This window comes from Muscardinus avellanarius (assembly GCF_963383645.1).
Source record: "Muscardinus avellanarius genome assembly, chromosome: 5".
NCBI lineage: Eukaryota > Metazoa > Chordata > Mammalia > Rodentia > Gliridae > Muscardinus > Muscardinus avellanarius.
The window spans coordinates 72,881,378-72,906,145 of record NC_137790.1 but is presented as its reverse complement, the minus strand read 5'-3'; the positions used below and the strand labels follow the sequence as shown (position 1 = coordinate 72,906,145).

Here is a 24,768-nt window from a genome sequence, read left to right as displayed (position 1 = left end):
GGACAGAGGCAAAGGAAAGACAGACAGCCAGGTGAGAGGCCGGCAGGAAGGGGCTGGGCCCATTGGTTTGACTCAGTTCCATTCACCCGGTGCCCCCACCAAGCCTGGGCTGGGTAGTGCCTCGCCCAGAACAGAAGCAGAGTCTACGGAGGGGCAGGGATCAGGACTCCCAATTCTCAGGTGTGCCGTGTAGACACAAGGTGAGAGAGGAAGACTGCTGGGGGAGTGGGGAGTCAGTTCCACTGAGGGATAGAGAGGGGCCTCAACCAGGAAGTCGTACTGGAGAAAAGACAGCATGAGGTGTCGTAGTCCTAGGCGACAGGCATTGGGGATGGAGGGTCAGACTCAACAGCAGTGCTCACCGTGATCCCAGAGCAGCAGAAATGATGGGTGACATGACTCTTCCCGGCAGAGGGCTGCAGCCCCTTGGTGATAGGGTGGGGTGGGAAGCGGGATCCCAGGGCTGCTCCTGCCCTGCAGGCCACGTCAGAGCACTGGGCCCACATCCAGGGTGTCAGGGGTTCCTGGACCCTAAAAGTACAAACTGTGGACATCCACCCACTCTTTCTCCCAGTGCTCCCCAGCACAGGAAGTTGAGTAGTGGGCCTGCCTGCTCTACCAGGGATCCCTGGGGAGGTGGTACATGTAGCAGGCCCCTGCACCTGCCCAGGTTCCCCTTCTGTCCTGAGCCCTTAAGGAGTGCGTCTTCCTTAAAGCTGGTTAAACCACCTTTCTCTATCCTGCTGCGCCAGGGAAGCAGCAACACGCATAAATCCAAGAAACAGATGATGCAAACACCATAGAGCACTATGGCTGGAGTTTGGAGTGGCTGGAGCTTCCCCATAAGATTCAAGTTAACACTTGAATACACTTTAAATACAGTCGAATTGACTGAAGGTGGTAAGGGCCAGAGGTGCTCTCTGGAGGCCAGGCAGTGGGTTTTAGTGTGAGGTGCCACGCCACCTTGTGGCCAAGACAGGAGTAGCACCTCTTAGGTTAGTGCCCCTGAGCATCAAGACCCTGCCCCCAGCGCCCTTCAGGTTGGACATTCTGGACCAGAGAGAACTGCCTCTTTGACCCCCGCACCTCCCCACGCTCTCCCCCAGCCCCACCTTCCAGCCTCATCCCCACTCTGTGTGTCTGGCCCCTGACCCTCTCCCAGCCTTACCCCTGCTCCATCCCCAGGTTGGTCCGGGAGGTGACAGGGGTGAACGTGAACATGCGCGTGGGAATTCACAGCGGGCGAGTACACTGCGGTGTCCTTGGTCTCAGGAAGTGGCAGTTCGATGTCTGGTCTAACGATGTCACGCTGGCCAACCACATGGAGGCTGGCGGCAAGGCTGGGTGAGTAGTGAGGGCCAAGGCTCAGGGTCCAGCCTCCCCCCACCCATCCACCCTGGGGGCTGCCATGAGCAGGCGGGCGGGCCCCTGAAGTGAAGTAGGACTCCTCCACCTGCCTGGCTCTTACACCACACCGTGGGCACGCTGCAGGGAGTGTGGGCTGAACCTGCCTTTGTCCAGATGTTTACACCACCACGTGGTGTAATGGTGGCTGGTGAGATGTGCTAGGTGGAGACCAGCTCTAGAGGAGGAAAGCTGATTTCTGGGATGGACAGGACACAGAGGAAGTAAAGGATGGGGCAGCCTGGGGACTACTAGATGGCCGGGACAGATGAACAGGGTGGGTGAGGAGAGCCCCTGGGCAGAGGGAGGGCACAGGTAGGGGAAATGGAATTTATTTCCAAGGACCAGAGTAGAGCTGATGGCTGGCCAGGGCTGACTGAGAGAAGGTACCTGTGTTAAGAGGTTGTGGATGCCAGGCTGGGGATTTGGACCCAGACCTGCCGTCAGCAGAAGCCATTACTGGCTTCAGAGCAGCAGAGAGAGGTCTGTTAGGCTGAGGCCATGTTCTCGGACAGGCGGGCATAGGAGCCTGTGCTCAGAGGTGAGGTGTGAGATGGGAGTGGGTGGTGGGGGTAAGCTTTCTGGAAATGGAACTCTGAGCATCGTCCTGATTATGGGAGGGAGGCCCTGCAAGTTTGGGGTGCACACTGGGGCCCTGGGATTCTAATTGTCTTTGAACCAAAGGTTTTAGTTTGCTTTTGCATGACAGCTGGGTTTCTGAGCTTGCATTTTTTTTGCCCTCCCACCCTGATCCCACCTGTAGACGCATCCATATCACCAAGGCCACACTGAACTACCTGAATGGGGACTACGAGGTGGAGCCAGGCTGTGGGGGCGACCGCAACGCCTACCTCAAGGAGCACAGTATTGAGACCTTCCTCATCCTGCGCTGCACCCAGAAGCGGGTCTGTGGGTCTGGGGGCCTGGGGGCCTGGGGGCTGGGGGCTGGGACTCCATTCCTTTGGGGAGGAAGGTTTTCTTGGGCTGCTACTTCTCTTCTTCCTCCCTTGAACAAAGCTATGAGTTCCCTAAGGGGCCATGGCTTCTGCATCTTAGGAAGGATCAGAGAGGGAGGGAGGCCTCACGAAGGCCAGTGGCAAAGGGAATATGTTCACTTTGCTTCTGTTGCAGAAACGCAACAGGCCTCAGATCAGGGAGGAACGATGCCTCGGAAGGCCACGGGGTGGCGGCGAGCGTCAGGGACATCTGCCCTTGCCAAGTCTTCTCTCCGCCTCTCCTCTCCTCTCCTTTTTCCTTCTCCTAAGTGGTTGTCCGTGTCTCTGTCTCCCTCTTTCAGATATGTATGGATCGGCATCTCTCAGCCGATGTCTATATATCTGTTTCTTGAACCTCTGCCTTTCACCCTTTTTCACTTTCTAGTCTCTTACCTTTTACTCCTTTGTCTTAGACCACACTTGACAAAGTCTAAAGCTGAATTATTTGCAGACTTCACTATTTTATTTGTTTGTTTGTTTGTTTGTTGTTTGTTTGTTTGTTTTGCAGTGCTGGGGATGAAACCCAGGGGCATTGTGCTCCTGAGCTACACCCCCAGGCCTATTTTTTAGTCTTTCTGTTTTTTGAAATAGGGTCTCACTGAGTTGCAGGTGGCCTCACTAAGTAGCTGAGGCTGTCTGCAAACAGCGATCCTCCAGTCTCAGCCTCCCAAATGCTGGGATTACAAGCGTGCGCCACCACGCCTGGCCTCACTGTTCTATTTTAATAGTGTTATGTTCTATGTTCTTGAACAAGGAAACTGTTTTTGTGTTTCTCCCTGAATGAAAATGCCTTTTACTTCAAAGTTGTTCCACTGAGTTTTTCTGCTGGTCCGTGCCTTTGGTAGAGAAAAGTTCCCTACTTCTTTTCCCAAGACATTAGAAGACAAAATAGCTGTGAGAAAGTCTTAGATAACAGCAGGTAGAGTTTTAAGAGGAAGTAGAGAAGGTAAGGCAGGTGCCCACCTGAGAGGGACCTCAGCAGGCACCTCTCCCTGCACCCCTGGAGGGGAATTTGGCTGCAGGCCTGCCAGGGCTGGGAGCCGGGCCAGATCCCTCCAGACAGCAGGAAGAGGACAGAGTGTTGGGCACTTTGGGCAGAGCTCCTCACAACTTCGCCGGCACAATCCTAAACATTTTCTGGTTCTTTGGCCAGTGTGTGAATGAGCTGAATTCCTCCCTTTTCTCTCGTTCTCCCTCTGGGCCCTGGTTCACAAAGCCTCTAGTTCCCCTTCCTACTGTGAGTTCCCTTGGTCTTGTTCCTGTAGTGAACAAGTGGTGGTCCAGAAGGACAGAGAGATGGAGAGGGGACAGCGTCTTCCCAGCAGTGTTGGCCAGAGCAGGCCAGGTGCCCCTCAGCCTCACACCTGCTGAGTGAGGGCCACCACAGGCCTCTTACTCTCCACCTCTGGTGCTCATTTGGATGGCTAGAAAGGCAGACAGACAGACAGAAATGTGGGGAGAGTGTTGGCCCAGCGTGCTGGTTAGTTTCCATTTCTGTATTTCTTCTGTGAATCCCACCATTTCAATGGGCCACTCCTCTTTGGAGCTACATTCTGGGCAGCAGGGGCCTGCTCTCCTGCCTTCTCTGCTAGAACATGCCTACTTTGGAGAAGCCAAGTAGACACTGGAGTCCCAGGTCCTCTTTCCCTCATCAGCCCCTGGGCACCTTCAGCCCCAGACTCTGGCCAGCCCGAGGGCTGCAGTGGAGCTCCACGCTGTGCTGAGCCCCCACATGCCAATGGGCAGAGGCAGCTGTGACGCCATAGCTTGCCAGTTGCAGGGTGGGAGGCCCAGCCTTGAGCTGGCCTGGCTGCCTGGAAGACCGGCAGTGGGGCTCATCCCTCCACCCCCCATGGAGTGGCCCCTCCGGGAGGGGGTAGCACCCTGCAGTGCATTAGTTCAGGCCGTTGGGAACTTAGGCTGTCAAGGGGGAAGGATGTTGGTTTTGAGAGGCAAAATAGAATCTTGTGGTCCAACTCATAGGGAGAATACCTGCAAATGACAGGTGCGCCCACGCCCCCTGCTTTTTCCTAGACAGCTCTTATCACCTTCCGCTCTCACCTGGGCCAGCCAGGGCTGGCGCTGGGTGCTGGCTGTGAGGCGCTGGGGTCTGGACAGACCACTGAGGCTTGGCTGGGCTGTGCAGAAAGGCAAGGGTGGCCGCCTGAGCCCCTACCTGGCCAGGTGCTGGTTCCGGGGAGGAATGAGGAGCATCCCACTTGGTTCCTCTGGTGGCTTTGCCCATGGGCTACCATGTCTGTGTCTCTCCTCAGAAAGAAGAGAAGGCCATGATTGCCAAGATGAACCGCCAGAGAACCAACTCCATTGGGCACAACCCGCCACACTGGGGGGCCGAGCGGCCCTTCTACAACCACCTGGGCGGCAACCAGGTGTCCAAGGAGATGAAGCGGATGGTGAGTGGCTGGCGGGCGGCTGCAGAGGCAACACACTCCAGGGCTGGGGCCCCTGGGGGTGTGCGGGCTGACCCCAGCCCACTGAGCTGCCTGAGGAAATCCCAAGAGCCCTAGAAGGAAGCGGGAGTTAAGGCTACTTCAGCTGGACTAATTGCTGAGCGCCTGCTCTGGCCCCGGGTGCCCCCATGAGTCCTGACATCTCTCTGCATGCTAAGCTTGGCTGTAGCGCCTCTCTCTCCCTCCCTCCTGGCGGAGCTAGCCAGTGCCAGTGGTAGCAGGCCCTTCCAGGGTCCTGTGGAGCCTCCAGCTGGCTCTTGGCACTGTCTGGTGGGGCTCTGGGGCCTGGGTGGACACTGGCTTTCCCGACCCTCCTCCAGCACCTACTGCTTTCCCAGGTGATTAAAACCTTGTCTTTTGGCTTAGTGGCTCAGAAACCCTCCCAAGGCTTTCTGGAAAGTGCCAGGTGATGGTCCCCTTGGCCCTCTGTGCTGAGAAGCACCCCCTTTCCCGCTGACTCTGGTCCCCAAGTGTAGGGCTGTCACCTCTCCTCATGGCACCCTGCCTGCCTCAGGTTACAGACGCTCTCAGCTGTCACCGCACACACTAGGGATAGGCTAATTCAGGATGCACTTGGGTTCTTGAAGCACTGACAGAAAGATGGATTTAGTGGGGGCAGGGCGAAGCAGAGGATGGGGGGACAGGAAGCGTCTTCTCTTTGTGTCAAGAGCTTGGCCACCATTCAGCTCAAGGGCACCTGACTCCCAGGTGGGAGTCGCCCTCACTGAGGGAGGGACAGCGCCAGGAGTGGGGTGTCTATGGCTCCCTTGTGAATAAGGTGGAGCAGACCACCAGCACAGGAATCCCCACGTTTGGAGTCTATGGGTCAAGCTAAGTTTCCTTGCTGCAGAAGGGGTGAGAGTCAGACTCTGAGGGCCTCCGGCAGAGAAGAGCCAGGCGCCTAAAGGAGGGGAGGAGGGAAGAGGGAGTGGAAGGGAAGCTGGAGAGGTGTTGGGTCCCAGGGAAGAGAGGGGCAGGAAAGGGAGGAGAGAGGTGGAGCAGGAACGAGACCTGGGGGTAAATCACATCCTCTGTATAAAGTCCTGGGGATGTTGGTTTTTAGTGGCCCTTAGTATACGCTGCATCTTCAGTCATTTTGAATCCTAAAGGAAGCAGTTTGATTATAAGCACTGGTTTGACAGATGGATTCATCACTGTCAGGACTGGGAGCCTTGGAAGAATTCGCGGGAAGGGCTGTGGGGGGGGGGGGGACAGTCTCAGGGGAGAAAGGTGCAGGAAAGGAAGGCTCTTCCTGGTGCTAATTGCTTTACCCAGCCAGCGGGAAGGGGAACTGCAGGCCGGTCCTGTAGCCTCGCTGCTGCCTGTGCAAAGAGCACAGCTTCTCCTGGCTGGCCCGGCGTTCCCTGAGGATGCTGGCATCAAAGCATGGCCTCTTGTCTTGCCCCAGCCTGTCCCCTGGGTGTCCCCAACCTGGGATGGAGATGGTTCCTGCAGTGGTCATGCAGGCCATTGGCTTTTGGTGTTAAACTTTGCCAGAAATGTTTGAGTAGATCCCATAACTTTAATCAGTTAAAACAAAACAAAAACAAAAACAGCCCATGAGCCAGGCCTGATAGTGCATGCTTGTAATCCCAGCATTACAAAGTAGGATTCTTGTGCCAGGGGCCTGCCGTAGCTTATTCACCAGGGAGCCACAGACACCCCATCCCTGGATAGGAAGGAGGCCGAGACAGGAGTATTGCAGGTTTGTGGCTAGCCTTGGCAACTTGATGAGGCCCTCAGCAATTTAGCAATACCCTGTTTCAAAATTAAAAAAAAAAAAAATAGTAAAATAGAGCTGGGGTATAGTTCAGAAGTAGAATGCTCCTAAGTTTAATCCCTAGCACCAAAAATGTAGTTAATTAATTAAAAATTTAAAAACAGCCCACTGAAGATGGAGGAGTTGGGATTCCATGAAGCAGTAACTGCAGTGAGAAAGATACTAGCGTGCGGTCAGCAGTTTCAGTTGTTAAGTCTTTACTCAGCTCTTACACAGCTGTTGACATGCTGTGGGGAGCTGTGCTGGTCTCTGCTCGGTCACACAGGTCATGAGTCTGCTAATAAGGTTAATCAGACCGATGGTGGGAAGCCTGTGGACTGGGTTGTGGTTACCAAGCCAGGGAGCTCCACACTCCCTGCTGGGACCAGCAGGCTGGGAAAGCCGGAGGGGCCCTTATCCTAGCACTCGTGCACCCGGTTGGGGCTTCTCTCAGTCTGCCGGGCTGCATTAGTCTTTTTTATTTCTCCTGCTGAGGATGGAATCCAGGGCCTCACGCACATTAGGCAAGCACTCTGCCTCTGAGCTGCATCCCCAGCCCTGGACTGTGTTCTCAGTGACTCCACTGCAGTAGTGTGTGGACCAATGTTTCCTGCCCTGTTACCCATGAAATGTCCCATCAAGGTCCAGCTCTGCACATTGACACAGCATCCTGTGTGCCTAGAATGGACCCAGCTCCCACTCCGCAGGAGGGAAAAATGGATGCCCAACACCCACCTAAGCAGATGACCAATACTGGGACATCGGAGAAAGTCAGAAACATGTCTATTTAAAATACTTCGGAGCTGGGTGTGGTGGCGCACGCTGTAATCCCAGCATTTGGGAGGCTGAGATCGGAGGATCACGGTTCGCAGACAGCCTCAGCTACTGAGTGAGGCCCTCTGCAACTTAGACCCTGTTTCAAAATAAAGAATAAAATATAGGACAGGGGTTGTGGCTCGGAGATCAAATGCCCCTGGGTTCCGTCCCCAGACCCTCCCTGCAAAAAACAAAACCACAGGATATCTTGAGCTGGAGAGACAGGCATATGTACAATCAAGCGCCATTGGTCTGGGTTGCACAGTAAACTTGCTGCTGGCTCGTGGGATGGATCTTAGAGTGTCGGTGCCTCACAGCAGGCTTCTGCAGGGCCCCCTCTCCAGCTCCCCGCTTCTAGCCATGCTGTCCTCCAAGGGGTCCTGAGACCATCCAGCATGGGCCTGCCCCAGACAGAGCACCCACTCCTGCCACTAGGGCTGGGAGGGCAAAGGCGGGCAGGTCTCGCAGCCTGGGGGGAGGGCCTTGGGATTCTCCAAGGATGAGAAGGGTCTGATTTGTGGGTGCAGGCGCCCGGAGCTCAGAGTACTGGAGGAAGTTGATCCCTTAGATGTGTTTCCCCGAGATTACGAGGCTCTAGAAGCCTCAGCTGGGGGTGCAACTGAGGCAGATGCTTCGATGCCACATGGATGCCATGTCTGTCTCTGTATCTGGAGCTCTGGCTCAGGAGAAAGAACAAGCCGTTTTTGTGTTTTCAAGCTGTGTCCTGAGTAGGAATGAAGAGAAGTGCATCCATTTGGATTGTTCAGTCACCCCAGCATTTACTAAACTTCATATTTTCCCAGCAGTGCTCCACACTGGGTCACAGAGACAAGGGATCAACCCCTGTCCTTGTCCTGGCAACCTGAGCCTTTTCTGGAACTGCTAGCCCAGGTTGCTTGTCACCACCTGGGCTCCCCTGCTTTCCACCGGAGGTACTCTCCATTCCCCTACAGCTGCTCAGACCCTGACAGACACCTATCCCCTTGGAGAATTCATAGATGAACTCTCTCAACAGGGCTTTGGTTTTGATGATCAGTTAGGGCCCTGTCCTCCCTGCCCGCCACCTCTCCTCTGCCCAAGTGAACAGAACAGCAGTCAGCCTGCAGGTGGGCTCCTTACTGCCGAGTCTCTGGCCAACTCCAGCTTTCCAGAAATACATTGGTCCTTAGATACCAAAAAAGCAAGTAACTATGTGTGCAGGTGGTGAGTACCAGGCAGCCTGTGCTTGGACACAGGGACTTTGCAGTGGGTGGAGTGAGAGCCAGTGGCCCCAGCATCCAGCACGGAGCCTGTGGCGCAGCTGGAGGAAGCCCACTGTATTTACGTGAAGGCGGGAAGGGTGGAGGAGGGCGGGAGGCTACAGAGCAGGACACACAGGAGTGTGCCTAGAGTGTCCTCAGTACTGTCTCTCTCACAGTCCTCTCTCTGTCTCCCCCTTCTTCTTTAGGGCTTCGAAGACCCCAAGGACAAGTGAGTAATAAGCCCTTGTTTATTCCTGCCCCACCCAGTTCTGCCTTAGCGCTGTTTCCCCATAGTCATGAAACGTGATCCCACAGACAGTCTTAGCTGAGGGTCAGAGGAGCCCACCACGGCCGGCAGATGGTCAGCAGCTGTCCCCAGACAGGCCAGAGCCGCCCAGGAGGCCAGCCTACCTGGTCAAGGGCCTGGCCCCCCACGGCTCATTCCATGTCCACTGGGTGTGCTTGTGCACATGTACACAGGAAACACAGACGTGGCACACTGCTGGGTAGGGCCCGACCATGCCCAGTGCCCCGAGGGCACACCCTCCTGTCCTCCACTCTCCGATACTCAGCACTCTCAGAAACTCCACTCAAGGACCAGGCTGTGCCCTAAGAATAGGATTATTCAGTTCACCATCCAGAGACCACGAAGCCCATTTTCCAAGAAGCCTGAGCCCAGGTAGAAAGACCACCCTCCAACCTCAGCCTTTGTCTCAGGAGGAGGGGATGACTAGATGGCAAGGAGCAGGGACTGCTTTGTGAAGAGGAAAAGCAGTGAGATCTCCTGTAGTAGTTTACAGTCATACCGCAGTGTGCTAAGTCATTGGCTGCGAGGCCCTCCAGGAGCGGGCTGAGGGGGGCAGTGTTCCCTGCATGTGTAGTTAGGAGCAGGAGCTCGGGGATGTGCAGACCCAACCCCCTCAGGTGCCTTGGTGCTCAGCCTGTCTGGGTGTGTGTCTCCTGCTCCCCAGGAATGCCCAGGAAAGTGCAAACCCCGAGGATGAAGTGGATGAGTTCCTGGGCCGGGCCATCGACGCCAGGAGCATCGACAGGCTGCGGTCTGAGCATGTCCGCAAGTTCCTCTTGACTTTCAGGGAGCCTGACTTAGAGAAGAAGGTATGGCACCTGGACGAGGCACAGGCAACAGGGCAGTCCCCTGCTGCCAGCACCGTGAAAGGAGCCACTTCTTGTTGCGTTGGTTTCCCCACACGTGATGCTCTGCTGCCCAGGGAGATGGGTGTTCTAGAGAGACTTCTTTGGGTAGAAAGGCTGGATCTTAACCTCTCTGAAGCTTAGTTTCCTTATCTAAAAAACAGACATTTAACATACTTACCTTAGGATTGGAGTGAGGATAGAACGAGTTCTCTTTTTATAAAGCATAATAAATAACATCTGCCTCAGAGAGGATGTTCAGTAAATGTTGTTTGCTGTGTGTGTTGCTCTTGCTGTTATTATAGGGCCAGCTGGCTGCCTGGGGCACGCTGGAAGCTCCAGGTGTGGAAGTTGGAAGGAGCAGTCATGATGCTCTGTCCCATCTCCTTAGGCTGGGGTGGGAAAGCTCTGGGCCACCCAGTAAAGTAGCAACAGGGGGGTCCAGCGGGATGTGCAGCCAGAGTCACACCCTGGCCGGGCGGTGCTCTTTGCACTGTGTCCTGGGTCTCCCCAGCGTTCAGTTAAAACTAGCTGGGAGCCAGGCGTGGTGGTGCACGCTTGTAATCCCAGTACTTGGGAGGTGGAGACAGGAGGATCACAGGTTTGCAGCCAGCCTCAGCTACTTAGTGAGACCTTCTTCCAAAATAAAAAACAAAGATAATAATAAGCCAGGCATGGTGGCGCAGGCTTGTAATCTCAATACTCTGGAGGCTGAGACAGGAGGATGGTCGGTTCATAGCCAGCCTCAGCTACTTAGTGAGGCCCTTCACAACTTAGTGAGACCCTGTTTCAAAATAAAGAGTTTAGCCGGCTGTGGTGGTGCACGCTTGTAATCCCCACGCTTGGGAGGTGGAGACAGGAGGATCGCGCTGGTTCGAAGCCAGCCATGCTGGCTCAACAACAACAACAACAACAACAACAACAACAACAACAACAAAATAAAACAGGCTGGAGTATAGCTCAGATAGAATGACCCTGGGTTCAATCCCCCAGTAACACACACACACACACACACACACACACACCCCAGCTTGGTGCTCATTGATATTAAACAAGAATACCCAATGAGCAGAACAAACCTATTTTTTTATTTTGTTTTGTTTTGTTTTTGTAGTGCTGGGGATGGAACTCAGGGGCATTCTACCTCCAAACTATACCCCAGCCCTATTTTTTATTCTTTATTTTGAAACAGTGTCTCACTGAGTTGCAAAGGGCCTCACTAAATAGTAGCTGAGGCTGTCCTTGAACCACAATCCTCCTATCTCAGCCTCCCAAATGCTGGGATTACAAGCGTGAGCCACCATGCCTGGCTCCAAAGCTGTTTTTTGACAAGAGAAGTAGACAGGCCTGAGTTACACGTGTATCTTCTGCCCTGGGTGATCATGTCAGCACCAACTTTCAAGAGCATAACTGGTTGGTGTCATGGGAGAAGCTGAGGCTGGGAGTTGAGACCTTGGGAGTGACCTGGACAAGTCCTGGAGCCTCTCTGAGCCCCCAGTATGCTAAGTAGAAACAACAGCAATGCAGTGCTTACTTCTAGGCTGTTGTGAGGAGGGCCAAGAATGATGTAGATAGATAGTGTCAGTAATTTATAGCATAATCATTATGAATTACTCTGACAGTGGCCTGGCCTGCAAAAAGTTTCTGGTTTGATATATTTCCAAGTCCGTCTCAAGTGCCCTCCTCCAAGCACCACCTTACAAGGATTTGGCCTGGCTTCTGGTGATCTAAGTCCACCTCTGGGTCTCAGGTCTTCGCTGGGTGTTTGGGATTGACAGGCTGGAGCTCTGCCCTCACCCTGTGCTCCTCCTCTCTCAGTACTCCAAGCAGGTGGATGACCGATTTGGTGCCTATGTGGCCTGTGCCTCGCTCGTCTTCCTCTTCATCTGCTTTGTCCAGATTGCCATCGTACCCCAGTAAGTACCCAGCCCCGCCGGGCTCCATGCTCTGAGAGAACTGCTTGTTTAAGAGAGTAGAGGAAGGAGTTGGGACTAAATTTGCTCAGGCAGGGAGAAAAGTTTCCTGATGTGTCCTTGGTGGAATTAGGAAGCCTGGGATCTAGGCTTGGGGGGAAGTACTCATGCCCAGATGGGAAACGTCTTATTGGGTGCCACTCAGCTGCACAAGAGACCCCCTTTCCATCACCCTATCCTCTCATCCCACCTTCAGTACCCAACCTAAATCACCCACGTATCTGCCAGGCTGGCTCCTGTGTAACCTTGGAATTGTGCAGAAAAATCAACACACCTTCAAAAGATAAAGGTTTCTCACTATTGTGGGTATCTCAAAGAATGGCTGTCAGGTTCTGAGCACTTGTCACAAAGAGGCACACCTGAACTTTGCTGAGGACTGGCCAAGTTGCTGAGAGAGGCTTGGCCTCTGTGAGGACCACGTGGAAGGGGGCAGTGGCTTCTGAAAATGCAGTTTAGTAAATAGTCCTTCACATTGGAGTCATGCATAGGAGACAGACAGAACTGCCCTATTTATTGAGATACATATGCAGTATGCAGTGTGTATGCCTATATAACTTTGTAGATGTATGTAAATATACAAATTTTTATTTTTTATTATGAAATCATTCAAATATATAGAAAAGTGATATGCGAAAATTCACATAGCAATGATATTGCTTACTAATCTATAGGCCATATTCTAATTTAATCAGTTTCCAAGACGCCCCTTCTCCATTCCAGGAGGCAGTCTGAGGTCCCACCTGCATTTAGTTGGGGTATCTCCTTCATCCCTTACAAGCTGTGATAGTTCCTCAGCCTTTGCTTATCTTTCGTGACCCTGGACCTTTTGACGATTCCTGGCCAATTAATTTGTAGAGTGTTACAATTTGAGTGTGTCTGACGTTCTCCTGACCAGATTGGGAACTGTGCATTTTGGTAAGACTCACACAGGAGGGATGGCGTGTCCTCAACGCGTCATATCAGGAGGCACTTGACTCAGCACATCTTATGCCTTCACTTCTTTTATTTTTATGACACTTATTGACAAAAAGATGCCCCTTACCTTTGTATCTACCATGACACTTCTCAGGTAACAACCAGACACTGGTTGTGCAGCTAAGCCCCCTCTACTTGCACCGAGGCTGTGTGGAGGCAGAGGGACCATGGTCCTTACTGGCATGGAGCTCGTAGCAACCAGCAACCCCAGGCTTTCATCCCTCTGCGGCTGACGCTCCCTGGCTGGAGTGCGCCGTCCTGCCTCTTTGCCGTTCCCGGCACCCCTGCCTGGGGCTGAGCCCTCCTGGCTCCCTGCTCTGTCTGCAGTGGCTTCCTTCCCTCCTCTGGCCACAGCTTCAAGTGGCTGAGCGTTGACTGAGGTTGTTCTCCAGCTGTCTCCTCTCTAGGGAAGCCTTAAAAGCCACTTAAAAGGCTTTCTTTCCCTCTGAAGAGAATTCTTTTCTCTTGTTCCATTTGTTGGAGGCTGCTAAGTGCTGGCTCGTGTGGATGCCTGGAACAGAGACACGGAGTCCTCCTGGGGCATCCCTCCTTCCCAGGGCCTCTGCCGCTAACAGTGCCCGGCATCCCCAGGCCACTCTCCCCCTTGAAGGGCCACCTGGAGGCATGGTGGGTGTGCTGCCCCCGCCAGGCCTTGGCCGGAGGACAAGAGAAGGAGAGGCACTTGCAGCTCATTGGTCTGTGCATTTCCACCCACAGTGGCCCGAGATCCGCCTCTGAGAGGAAGGAGGGGTAGAGGGAGGCCTGGACACTGCCTTGCTGAGCTGGCTAGGAACGGGGAACAGAGCTGAGCAGGACTTGTGGAGGGACCTGGCAGTATGAAGGGGGCAGGGCTTAGGGACTGACCTGAATGTACACCTCAGCCAGATTTCTCAGAGTGGCTGGCCGGACTGCTGACAGACACACTTCTATAGACGAAGGCCATTCATCACACCCACATGTTATTTATCAAGCAGTTATTTATCAAGCCTCAAGTGATGATGTGGACTGAATACCCGGGTGGCTTTTAGAGTGGATTCTCCCAAGTTAAATGACGCACTCCTGTGAAGCTGAGAATTAGGCACAGTATGGATCAGGTGGTACCGGCTCTCCATTCCAGCTGTGGGCTGCTCTCCCCATCCCGGAGGGGACAGGAGGGTGGGGAGAAAGGGCTGGAGTCAACGTCCTGGACCTGGGCACCGTGTGGGCCTCCAGGCTGTGTACACCTCCTCAGGAGCGCTGGGAAGGACCAGGCAGTGGGCTTGCAGGGTGCGGAGCAGCTTCGGGTTCCCAGCTGTGGGGACAGGCCCTGGGGACCTAGGGCCTGCGTTCCGGGCAGGCCCTGGGGAGGCCCAGCCACCCCTGGATGTAGCTCCCTCTTGGCTTTCTCTCCCCAGCTCCATGTTCATGCTGAGTTTCTACCTGACCTGTTTCCTGCTGCTGACGATGGTGGTGTTTGTGTCGGTGATCTACTCCTGCGTGAAGGTGAGTCCAGCCGACGGAGCCAGCGCCCTCATCCTGCCCTTCCTAGCCCTGGAGTTCATTCATCATGGCACGGGGTGGCGTGGTGCTGGGCCACCACTCTTGACTGGCACTGCCGGGGCAGGAGGTGGGAGTCTGCCCATAGAACCTTATTCCCACGACACCTACTCACCCCGGTGCATCTTTGCAGGGAGAGGGTGCCAACACAGGCCGCTTCAGTTGGAGGGATGACAGGGGGCACCTTGCACAAAGCCTCCCATGGAGCAGCAGTCAGTAATTCTGGCTGAGAGTGGGAAAGACTTCTCTGGACCCTGCCCTCAGCTCCCAGGGACCTGGAATTTGCCCCGAGGGTCCTCAGAGTGTGGGCATGGGGCCCGTCACGTGGATGGCTCTTTCCCAGCGGCCACACAGCTGGCTCGTGAGTCCAGGACCAGGACCGTGGCTCTGTTCTGTTGTTTTGCTTTGCTTTGTTTTGTTTTTTACCACGGCTTCTCCCGGGCAGCCACGTCGCCTGTCTAGGCTGCCCCTCAGTGTGACGTGAGCCAGGCTGCTCTGGCTCCTCTAGACTCACTCCAGTCCTTGTGCCCTGCCCACCCAGCTTGTCCCTTGTCTCCTTTCCTGGGGCTTGGGGTTGAGGGTAGTTCTCTGTCCCTGTGGCAGTGCCTGCCCAACATCCTCTGCTCCGCCCTGACGCACACGTGGAGCTCACCTTGGCTGCGCTGCAGCAGGCCCTGCCGATGAGCCTGCACACTCCCCATGAGCACCCTGGCCTCCTCCAGGAGTGGGACCATTGTCACCTACAAAGTCCCTTTCTCTCTGCACCCTCCAGACAAGGCCCTGCCTCAGCCTGTTAGCTGCTTAGTCGCCTCATGGTCAAGGCCTCCGTGAACTGGGGTCAGGAACCTTAGTTCCTCAGCCTACCCTGGGCAGGGGTCGCTCAGCAGGTCTGGGTGGGAGTGACCCCAGCCTCCCTGCCTCTCCCCATCACCCACCCTTTCCTCCAAGACACAGCCACTCTCTTGCTGTGTCCAGTCCCTTCCTGCCTTTGGTCTCCCTGTTGCCACACACCCCACCCCTGCTTTGTCCCCAGTGGACAGTTCCATGTTCTTCCTCCCATGGCTATAAAAGGACATCATAGAGTAGCCAGAGGTGAAGGCAACTCCTATGTCCATCAACAGGTGGATGGACAGAAGAAATAGGGTATGTAGCTGGGTACATGGTACATGCCTATAATCCAGGACTGCAAGACTGAGGCAGGAGGGCAGCAGGTTCAAGGACAGCTTCAGCTACTTAGTGAGATCCTTCGCAACTTAGTGAGACTCTGTTTCAAAATAAAAATATAACTGCAATAGAAAATTATTCAACTACAGAAGGAATGACAAGCCATTATATGCTATCGCACAGATGAATCTTAAAAACATTACTCAGAGTGAAAGAAGCCAGCCACATAAGGTCACATATTGTATGTTCCACTAACGTGGAATATCTAGAACGGCAAAGTCATAGACACAGAAAGTAGCTTCTCTGCTGCTTAATTGGTACAGAGTTTCTACTTGAAGTGTTAAAAGGGTTTGGGAAGTACTAGCAATGAATGTTGCACAATATTGTGAATGTAGCTAATGCCACTGCATGGCACACTTAGGATGGCTAAAATGGAAAATACTGTGGTGTATATATTTTACCACAATAAAAAGTTATTGGGCACGGTGACACACACCTGCAGTTCTAGTACTTGAGAAGCTGATGAGAAGATTGCAGATTCGCGGCCAGCCTAAACAACTTAGCAAGGCCTTGTTTCAAAAATTTTAAAAATTAAAAAGGGTTAGGGGTATAGCTCAGAGATAGGATGCCCCTGGGTTTAATCCAGCACAAAAATTAAAAAAAGAAAGGTCAGAGTAACCTTTAAAAAACCACCAACGCCGGGCGTGGTGGCGCACGCTTGTAATCCCTGCACTTGGGAGACGGAGACAGGAGGATCACGCAGGTTCAAAGCCAGCCGCGCTGGCTTAAGAGACCCTGTTTCCAAATTTAAAAAGTATAAAATAGGTCTGGGAGTGTAGCCCGGAGGTAGAAGGGTTTCCAGGAACCCCAGTACCACCAAAACAAACAAATAAACAACAATAAAAAGCACACCATAGTTAAAATGGCTGCCTGTAAGTTTTTTTTTTTCTGAATCCCAAAATGAATATTTATTTTTTTTAAATAAAGTTATGGCCAGGTGAGGTGGCACATGCCTATAATCCCAATACTTGGGAGGCTGAGACAGGGGGATTTCAGGTTGGAGGACAGCCTCAACAGTTTAGTGAGACTCTAGCAAACTAAGAGACCCTGTTTCAAAACAAAAAATAAAATAGGGCTGGGGGTATAGCTCAGAGGTAGAATGCTCTGAGTTTAATTCCCAGCACCACAAATAAGTTAATTATTTTATAAGTTGAGGCAAAGTCACTCGTTTCATAAACTTGGCCTCTTCAAACTAGAATCAAGGCTGTATGTAGTCCACCATCTTTAGCTATAACCTAGACTCCCTGCCTCCTGTTGGTGGCCTTGGTAAGCTGGAGCTGCCCCGATTCCATTTCCAGTGTCTTCCATGGCTTACACATGTCTCTGGAGGCCTGTCTGTGAAGAGGGGAAGACGTCTCTTTCCCCTGCACGATACCACCTGCCATGGCCATTTCCAGCTAGTACACCTTGGCTGAAAGACCAAACCCAGAGTCTCTCCTCCCATGATGTGGTCAGGTGTACACCTGTACACCACCCTACTCCCCTCCCTCGGCTTCAGTGCTGACCATGACCCCAGACCACTTTCCTGGAAAAGACCTCGTTAAACCCTTTTCACCATTACTGTGCTGCCCACAGACTCAGAGACTCTCAGAACTGAAGGAGCCCGAGCGGCTAGGGAGCCCCGCCACCCATCTGAGGCTGGAATCTCTTATTCCAAGGCTGGATCCCTTGCAAGGGATGGGCAGGCCTGTGTTTGATCGCCGCCAGCGATGATCTGCTCACTCCCATCTTCTGAGCGCAGCCCCTTTCCTCCTACCCAGCTCCAGCGTCTGCATCAGTCTCCCTGTAGCTTCTGGGCCATCCTTTTGTGAAGCCTTGCAGGCTTGGTACTACCTAGAGGGCAGAGGGGGCTCGACCTTCCTCCACACCGAGCTGGGCCTCCTGCTCATCAGCATGCTCTTATGCAGAAGGTCAAGTTGTCTACCCAGGAGGATGCGGGAGCCAGGGAGTACTCAGTTACACAGCAGTGAGTGTGTGTATGTGGATATGTGCGCGCACACGTATGGATATCCCCCTCATCCTCCAAGCTGCAGGCTTCCTCTTTGTGTCCTGTTGATGAACCTGCTTGTCTGAGGCCCTGGGGTCCTTGACCAGATTTCTAGGCTGTCTGTTCTGTGTAGTCACCAAAAGAGCCCACTCCCTCCCTGCAGCCCAAATGCATCAGGCCCACCTTGCAGCCCTCCACCTCCTACAGTTTCTAAATTAGGGTCTGCACAACTGGGCTCTGTTCCCCTGGGTGCCTTCTGTCCTTCCCAGCAGCCTGCTCCGGGCCTGTTGTGTGTTTCTTTTTCTTTTTCTTTTTCTTTTTTTTTTAATGTGGATCATATTGAAAATGGCATATGTTGAGATTGTGCCTGGTACCTGTTGTGTTTCTTAAGGAAAGGATATGTTGTTGCCACACCCGTGTTCACTGGGGATGGAAACCACTTTCGTTCCGGGAGATTTATGTTACATAGGCTCTTCCCATAGCCTTCAAGCCAGTCAGTCCAGGGCCCAGATCCCAGCTAAGCCATTTCGAGCTGTGTTTCCTGAGCCTCTAAAGGTGTCTGTTATTAGATCCACTTTGCAGATGAAGGAACTAAGGCTCAGAGAGGTTAGGCAGCTATCTCTAAGCTATGAGCTAGGAATTGGTTATAGTTGGGATTTAAACACAGGTAGTTCAGCTAGGCGTGATGGTGCATGCCTGTAATCCCAGTACTTGGGAGGCTGAGACAGGAGGACTCTAGGTTCAAGGATAGCCTCAGCAAGTAGTGAGACTCTCAGCAACCTAAGGAGACCCTGTTTCAAAATAAAAAGGGCTGGGAGTGTAGCTTGGAGGTAGAATGCCCCTGGGTTCAAACTCCAGCACCCAAAAAAACAAAGCCAGTGTCATCACTTTTTTTTCACTTCTGTAATCCTCTGGCCCCATAACATAGCCAGGGACATAGTGAAGTCATCAATTTGACCAGAGACACTCCAAGAAGCCAGCATCAACATGGCCCCTTCCCTCAACCATGGTTTATTAAGTTGACCCCACTCCCACTTTTCAGGTGTGTAGATTTGTTTTTAGTTTTTCTTTTTTTGTGGTACTGGGGGTGGAACCCAGGGGCTTTTCTACCTCCAGGCTATACTCCCAGACCTATTTGATACTTTATTTGGAAACAGGGTCTCACTAAGTTGCTGAGAGCCTCACTAAGTAGCTGAGGCTGGCTTTGAACCTCTGCGATCCTCCTGTCTCAGCCTCCCAAGTGCTGGGAAAGAGTGTGCCCTTGCACCTGGCCATGGTGTGTATATTTGAATTAACCAGATTGGAAATGTACTGGTTCTAAACTTACGTTTTTAAAAAATCAGTTCTTCTGAGCTACACTTGGTAGCAGGCTTCAAGTGGCTCTCAGTAACCTCGCAGTCCAGGACCGATTGTACCTTGGGGAGCCCTAGAGCACCTCTGCCTGCAGTGAAGAGCCTTAAGGTCTACATCCGGGTTAGTGAAGTTGGAATTTGAGGTCCACATACAGACGAACTTTATAGTTATGGATGAGCCATGCAGGATGTGGAATCTTCTCTAGACTTCAGTTCCTGGGTTTCTACTGAGGTTTAAAAGTCAAGGACAGGTCTTTTTGAACGCTGCCAAGGGAAGTAGGCTTGTAGCCACTCAAGACATACTCAGCCATTCATAAGCTACTAGAGCTACATTTTTAGTAGCCTGCAGTGCTGACTATGGCCTCTAGGTGGCCCTTATGGGCCTCCTGGTCCTATATCGCCCGGAAGCCCATGGGCCTAACTATCCTCTTCCCCAACTGCCTTTTAACAGGAAAGCTCTAGCTAGCATCTACTAATAACCTTCACCTAAATTATTCATTGCCTTGGTAGTTGCAAAATTATGAAGGAAGCCCTTCAGCAGTCATGGATAGGATAGGGTGATGGGAACTGAAACTGATTAAGCAATAGGGGGTGGGGATGGGAGAATGAAACGGCAAAATTTTAAATGGCCAAAGATATGAAACCATCTGTCATACCATTTGAAAGTAAGATCCTCACCTAGAGCCAAAACACTTTCTCCAGCTGTGAAACCTCAAATCCCCTCAATAGGAAGCAAGGACTTTCTAATTGGTAACACGTGTGTGTGTGTGTGTGTGTGTGTGTGTGTGAGAGAGAGAGAGAGAGAGAGAGAGAGAGAGAGAGAGAGAGAGAGAGAGAGAGAGAGTCAGACAGACAGACAGACAGACAGACAGACAGACTCAGGAATAAACCCAGGAGCATTCTACCTCTGAGCTACATCCCATCCTTTTAATTTTTTGTTTTGGAAACAGGGTCTCACAAGGTTACTAAGAGTCTCACCAAGTTGCTGAGGCCGTCCCTGAACCTACAGTCCTGCTGTCTCAGTCTTCCAAGTACTGGGATTAAAGTTCTTTAAAATGTAAATATCAGGTTGGGAGTGGTAGAGTGCTTATCCAGCATGACAGAGGCCCTGCATTAGACCCCCAGTATGCACATGCATTCACACACACACCACACAGTTTCAAGGTTCATCCATATCATAGCACATAACAGATTTTCCTTTCTTTCCTTTTTTTTTTTTTTTTTTTGGCAGTACTGGGGATGGAACCCAGGGACATTCTACTTCTGAGTTACACACCCAGCCCTCATCTATCTATCTATCTATCTATCTACCTTTCTTTCTTTCTTTCTTTCTTTCTTTCTTTCTCCTCCTCCCTCCTCCACCACCACTCCTCCTCCTCCTCCTCCTCCTCCTCCTCCTCCTCCTCCTCCTCCTCCTCCTCCTCCTTCTTCTTCTTCTTCTTCTTCTTCTTCTTCTTCTTCTTCTTCTTCTTCTTCTTTCCCGGTACTGGGGATGGAACCCAGGGGCATTCAACCTCCAAGCTACACCCCCAGCCCTATTTTTAATTCTTTATTTGGAAACAGGGCCTCACTCAGTACCTGAGGCTGTCTAAACCACAATCCTCTGGTCTCAGCCTCCGGAATGCTGGGATTACAAGCGTGCGCCACCACACCTGGCTGTCACTTCTTCGTATGGCTCAATAATGTTCCCTTGTGTGGCTATATCACATTTTATTTATCCCTTAATCAATAGACATTTGAGTAGTTTCCACCTTTAGGTTATTATGAATAGTACTGTTAAGAACATGGATGTACAACCATCTCTACAAGTGCTTGCTTTCAGTTATTTTAGGTCTATACTCAGAAGGTGCAACTGCTGGGTCATATGGTAATTCTCTATTTTTATGGTACTGGGGATTGAACCCAGGGGCATTCTACCTCTGAGCTACATCCCCAACCCTATTTTATTTTTTATTTTGAAACAGGGTCTCACTAAGTTGCAGAGGGCCTCACTAAGTTGCTGAGGCTGTCCTTGGACCTGCGATCCTCCTGTCTCAGCCTCCCAAGTACTGGGATTACAGGCGTGCACCACCACACCGGGCTCATGTTTAATTTTTGAAGAAACCAACAGAGCGCCTTCTACAGCACCGGCATTATTTTACATTCCCACCAGCAGTGCCAGGGTCCAATTTCTCCACATCTTTACCAACACTTTTTTACTTTCTTGACATTGTTACTTATTGCACAATGATTTTTAATTTAGGTGAAGTCCAATTTTTTTTTTTTTTTTTTTTGGTGGTACTGGGGTTCTTGGAAGCCCTTCTACCTCTGGGCTACACTCCCAGACTTATTTTATATTTTTAAAACAGGGTCTCTTAAACCAGCGCGCGGCTGGCTTCGAACCTGCGCAGTCCTCCTGTCTCCACCTCCCAAGTGCAGGGATTACAGGCGTGCGCCACCATGCCCGGCCCAATTTTTAAAAAATAATTTTTTTGCCTGCATGTCGGATACCATCTCTAAGAAACCATTGCCTAATCCAAAGTCAAGGGAAAAATCATATAGATACAAAATTATGAAAATCTACTTGCATATTTTCTCCTTCCAAAAGTCTCATAATTTTAGCACTTACATTTAGGCCTGTGGTCCATTTTGAGTTCATGTTTGCATGTGGTTTGAGGTAGGGACCCAGTTTCATTCTATTGCGTTTCCATTTGTGGAAACAACCGTTCTTTCCTCAGTGGATCATCCTGGTACTGTTGTCAGAATCACTGGGCCATAAGTACACAGGTTTACTCTGGACTCAGTGTCTGAAAGGCAGGATTTTAATCCAAGTTTATGTTCTGTGTATGGTGCCTGTCTTTCCTTCTGCTCATGAGAAGGTTCAGCCAGAATGTCTCCTTTATTATCCCAGAGGAAAGTGTTTTCCAGAACAGCGCCACTGGCTCTGTTGTCTGTGAATACTGGGAGCTGCCTGTGGAGATGGAAATCAAGGCCTTCTTCTCTCAACCTGTAGCCCTTCCTGTGTGTGGTCTGTCCTTCCCTGTGGTCCCCTTTTTTCCTCTGCTAAATTGGAAGTGGCCTTGCTAGAAGGAGAATTCTGGAATGGGCAAGACAGATACCACTTCCCTTTATACACATCCAGCCCAATGCCCACGACCAGGGTGAGCAGGGCACTTCTGTGTTGTCGGGAACTGTGAATCACATCTGCAGCTTAATTTTACCCTGCTTACTAGCTCATAAATTAGCTTCGTACATTTCATGGACGCTGACAGAAAACACGAGACTCCTAGGTCAGAGACAACTATTACTTGTGGAACAGCCAGCAGCATGGGCATAACATTTTTTACTGGTTCCCTTTGCCCCTAAAGTCCCGTGGGTGCAATGTGGTGGGCCCCCAGGGACGCTGTGCCTGCAGTGTGTTGGCTCGTGGCCATGGAACACTGCATCAAGGGACTAGCACTGTTTTGAGCTAACACTGTAGCACGTAGGCAGCCCCCTCCCCCACTGGGAATGAGCGGCTACGCAGTGATCATGCTGTGGCCCCATGACCTCCTTAGTCATCTGTGTGACCAACTACAGAAACTCAGTATCAGGGGAGGTATAAGCCTAATGGTCTGGCACACTGAGCAAGAACATACAGGATGCCCCGTGCCCACGATTGGAGCACATCAGGTACAGGCCTGTTCCATTTACCACAAAATTCAGAGTGTGCCTACAAATGGGGAGCCTTTAGACGGGGGATGTAGCCTGCTTAGGTTTGCAAAGAAAAAGCCACGCCCAGATCCCAGGCTTCCTGCCTCCTGTCCAGTGCTCTCTCCCCTAGCCTCTGTCCTTGGAGGTTTCCATAGGACATCTGGAATGTTTGCTGCAAGTAGGGCTCACCGGGAAGAGTCGGGCAGGTAGGGGTGGGGAGCCACGTGCACTGCCGTGCTTCCCCATCAGCTCCTTTGCTAACCTGGGCGATAAGGAGGACATGGTGTGCAGGGCCGGCTGTGTCAGACCTGGTGGCAGGGTGGGATTGAGGATGCTGATCATTTAATTACCAAAACTGCAGCAGGTCTTCGAGCAGATGTGGTGTGTCACATTGAAGAATAAATAGCAATGCTTGGATGAGGTCCATGGAGCTTCATGCTGAAGGAAAAACTCACCCAATCCTGCGCCCCTTCCTCCAAACTCCAGGTCCTCCCCAAGGCCCTGCTCCTTCCTAGACACCTTCCCAAGCCTCCTTTGGAGAGTCAGGGCCCTCCATGGCTCCTTAGCTGCCACCCACAGCTCCTCCCTGACAGTAACTGCCCAAGACAAACAGGCCTTTCCAGCCCCCCTTGTTGATCGATCAGCATCCCCTCTTTGCCCGGCCTCCTCACCAGTGCGTGCCCCAGCACACCCACCCCCGGCCAGCATAGCTGTGCCGCTGTTTGCAGAGCTACAGGGGCTCCGCAGGACACAGGTGAGCTGTGTGTGGTCCTCACTGAGTGCTGCTCCCCCCCCCCCAGCTCTTCCCCGCCCCACTGCAGATTCTCTCCAGGAAGATCGTGCGGTCCAAGATGAACAGCACCCTGGTCGGTGTGTTCACCATCACCCTGGTGTTCCTGTCGGCGTTTGTCAACCTGGTGGGTAGCTCCGGTGCTCCCAGAGCCTCCCCAGCCCCATGGGGGAAACCTAGCAGCGCTCTGTGCCCAGCAGCATGGGCTGGGAACATGGGTTCCTAGAAACTCTTGTCTCACCTCAGGCCTGGGGTCAGATTTGATTGCTAAATTACCACCTCACACTGGGCTTTAGTTCCTTACTCTCCTGGCTGAAAAAGCCAGTCAGAGCACAGGGGACATCCCCCAGGCGGATTTGGGGTGCCACTTCAGGAAAGCCCACCGGCCACGCCCTCCTGCTAGCCAGGGCGCTGAGCAAACCCTGCTGCGTCCTCGGCCTCTCTAGGCTCCTGATTTGTCCTGGGTCCATGTGAGGCTGGCCTGAGACAAGGGCGGGCTGGCACCGCTGGCCTGGCCTCGACCCCCAGGGGCTGACCTACTCGCTGCCCCTCTTTTCCACCCCCAGTTCATGTGTAACTCCAAGGACCTGGTGGACTGCCTGGCGGAGGAGCACAACATCAGCGCGAGCCAGGTCAATGCCTGCCACGTGCTGGAGTCGGCCTTCAACTACAGCCTGGGCGACGAGCAGGGCTTCTGCGGCGGCCAGTGGCCCAACTGCAACTTCCCCGAGGTACCAGGCCGGCAGGGCTGGGCAGGGAGCAGACACAGCCCCTCCTGGCCTCCCCTACTTGGCCCTGGGCTGCTCCAGACAGGACGAGGGAAGGTCCCCGCCATTCTAGAGGCTGCCTTCCCCAAGACTCTCACGCCCACACGCCAGACACTAGAGGATGTGGCAGCCTCCGCAGTGATGCCAGCACAGCTACTGCCTACGTCATGCTTCCCCATGTGCCAGACACCGCTGAGCGCTTGACATACAGGCGTTCAGTGGATCCTCACAGCAACCCCATGACACAGGTACTGTGTCATCTCCTTTATAGAGATAAAGAACCTGACGCACAAAGAGGCTGCTTCGTTTGCCAGGTCACACAGCTAGTAAGCAGCAGAGCTAGGACCCTCATGAAAGTTGTAAGGCTCCAGAGTTCATGCTCCTAACCCAAAGTGAACCTTTCTAGACCTCCTGCCTCTGCAGCAGGCCTGACGCTGCCTTTGGAGAGCCCACCCGAGCTCCGGTCATTGGGGTCAACCGGCACCCGGGGGAGTAAAGGGAACCGAACCCCAAGCCAGTATCACTCACTGTCAATAACCGTTCAAAGTGTAGAGTTCCGTAATTTTTAGTGAATTTACAAATTGGTACAGCCATCCTCCTTAGAACACTTTGACCACCCCGAAAGAAACTTTAAACTACAGATAACTACATGTA

General features: G+C 52.6%; 1 protein-coding gene across 1 annotated transcript in view; it reads left to right on the top strand.

The window, feature by feature from the left end:
* Nucleotides 1-24,768, top strand: part of ADCY5 (adenylate cyclase 5) — a gene marked incomplete at both ends in the record, with an annotated part of 157,862 nt that overhangs the window by 117,021 nt on the left and 16,073 nt on the right. Inside the window, 9 exons of the mRNA XM_080696862.1 lie at nucleotides 1,186-1,344; nucleotides 2,168-2,309; nucleotides 4,673-4,813; nucleotides 8,893-8,915; nucleotides 9,658-9,802; nucleotides 11,657-11,754; nucleotides 14,181-14,268; nucleotides 23,358-23,474; nucleotides 23,914-24,078. Of these exons, the coding sequence (XP_080552988.1) occupies nucleotides 1,186-1,344; nucleotides 2,168-2,309; nucleotides 4,673-4,813; nucleotides 8,893-8,915; nucleotides 9,658-9,802; nucleotides 11,657-11,754; nucleotides 14,181-14,268; nucleotides 23,358-23,474; nucleotides 23,914-24,078 (1,078 nt within the window). The remainder of the gene's footprint in view (nucleotides 1-1,185; nucleotides 1,345-2,167; nucleotides 2,310-4,672; nucleotides 4,814-8,892; nucleotides 8,916-9,657; nucleotides 9,803-11,656; nucleotides 11,755-14,180; nucleotides 14,269-23,357; nucleotides 23,475-23,913; nucleotides 24,079-24,768) is intronic.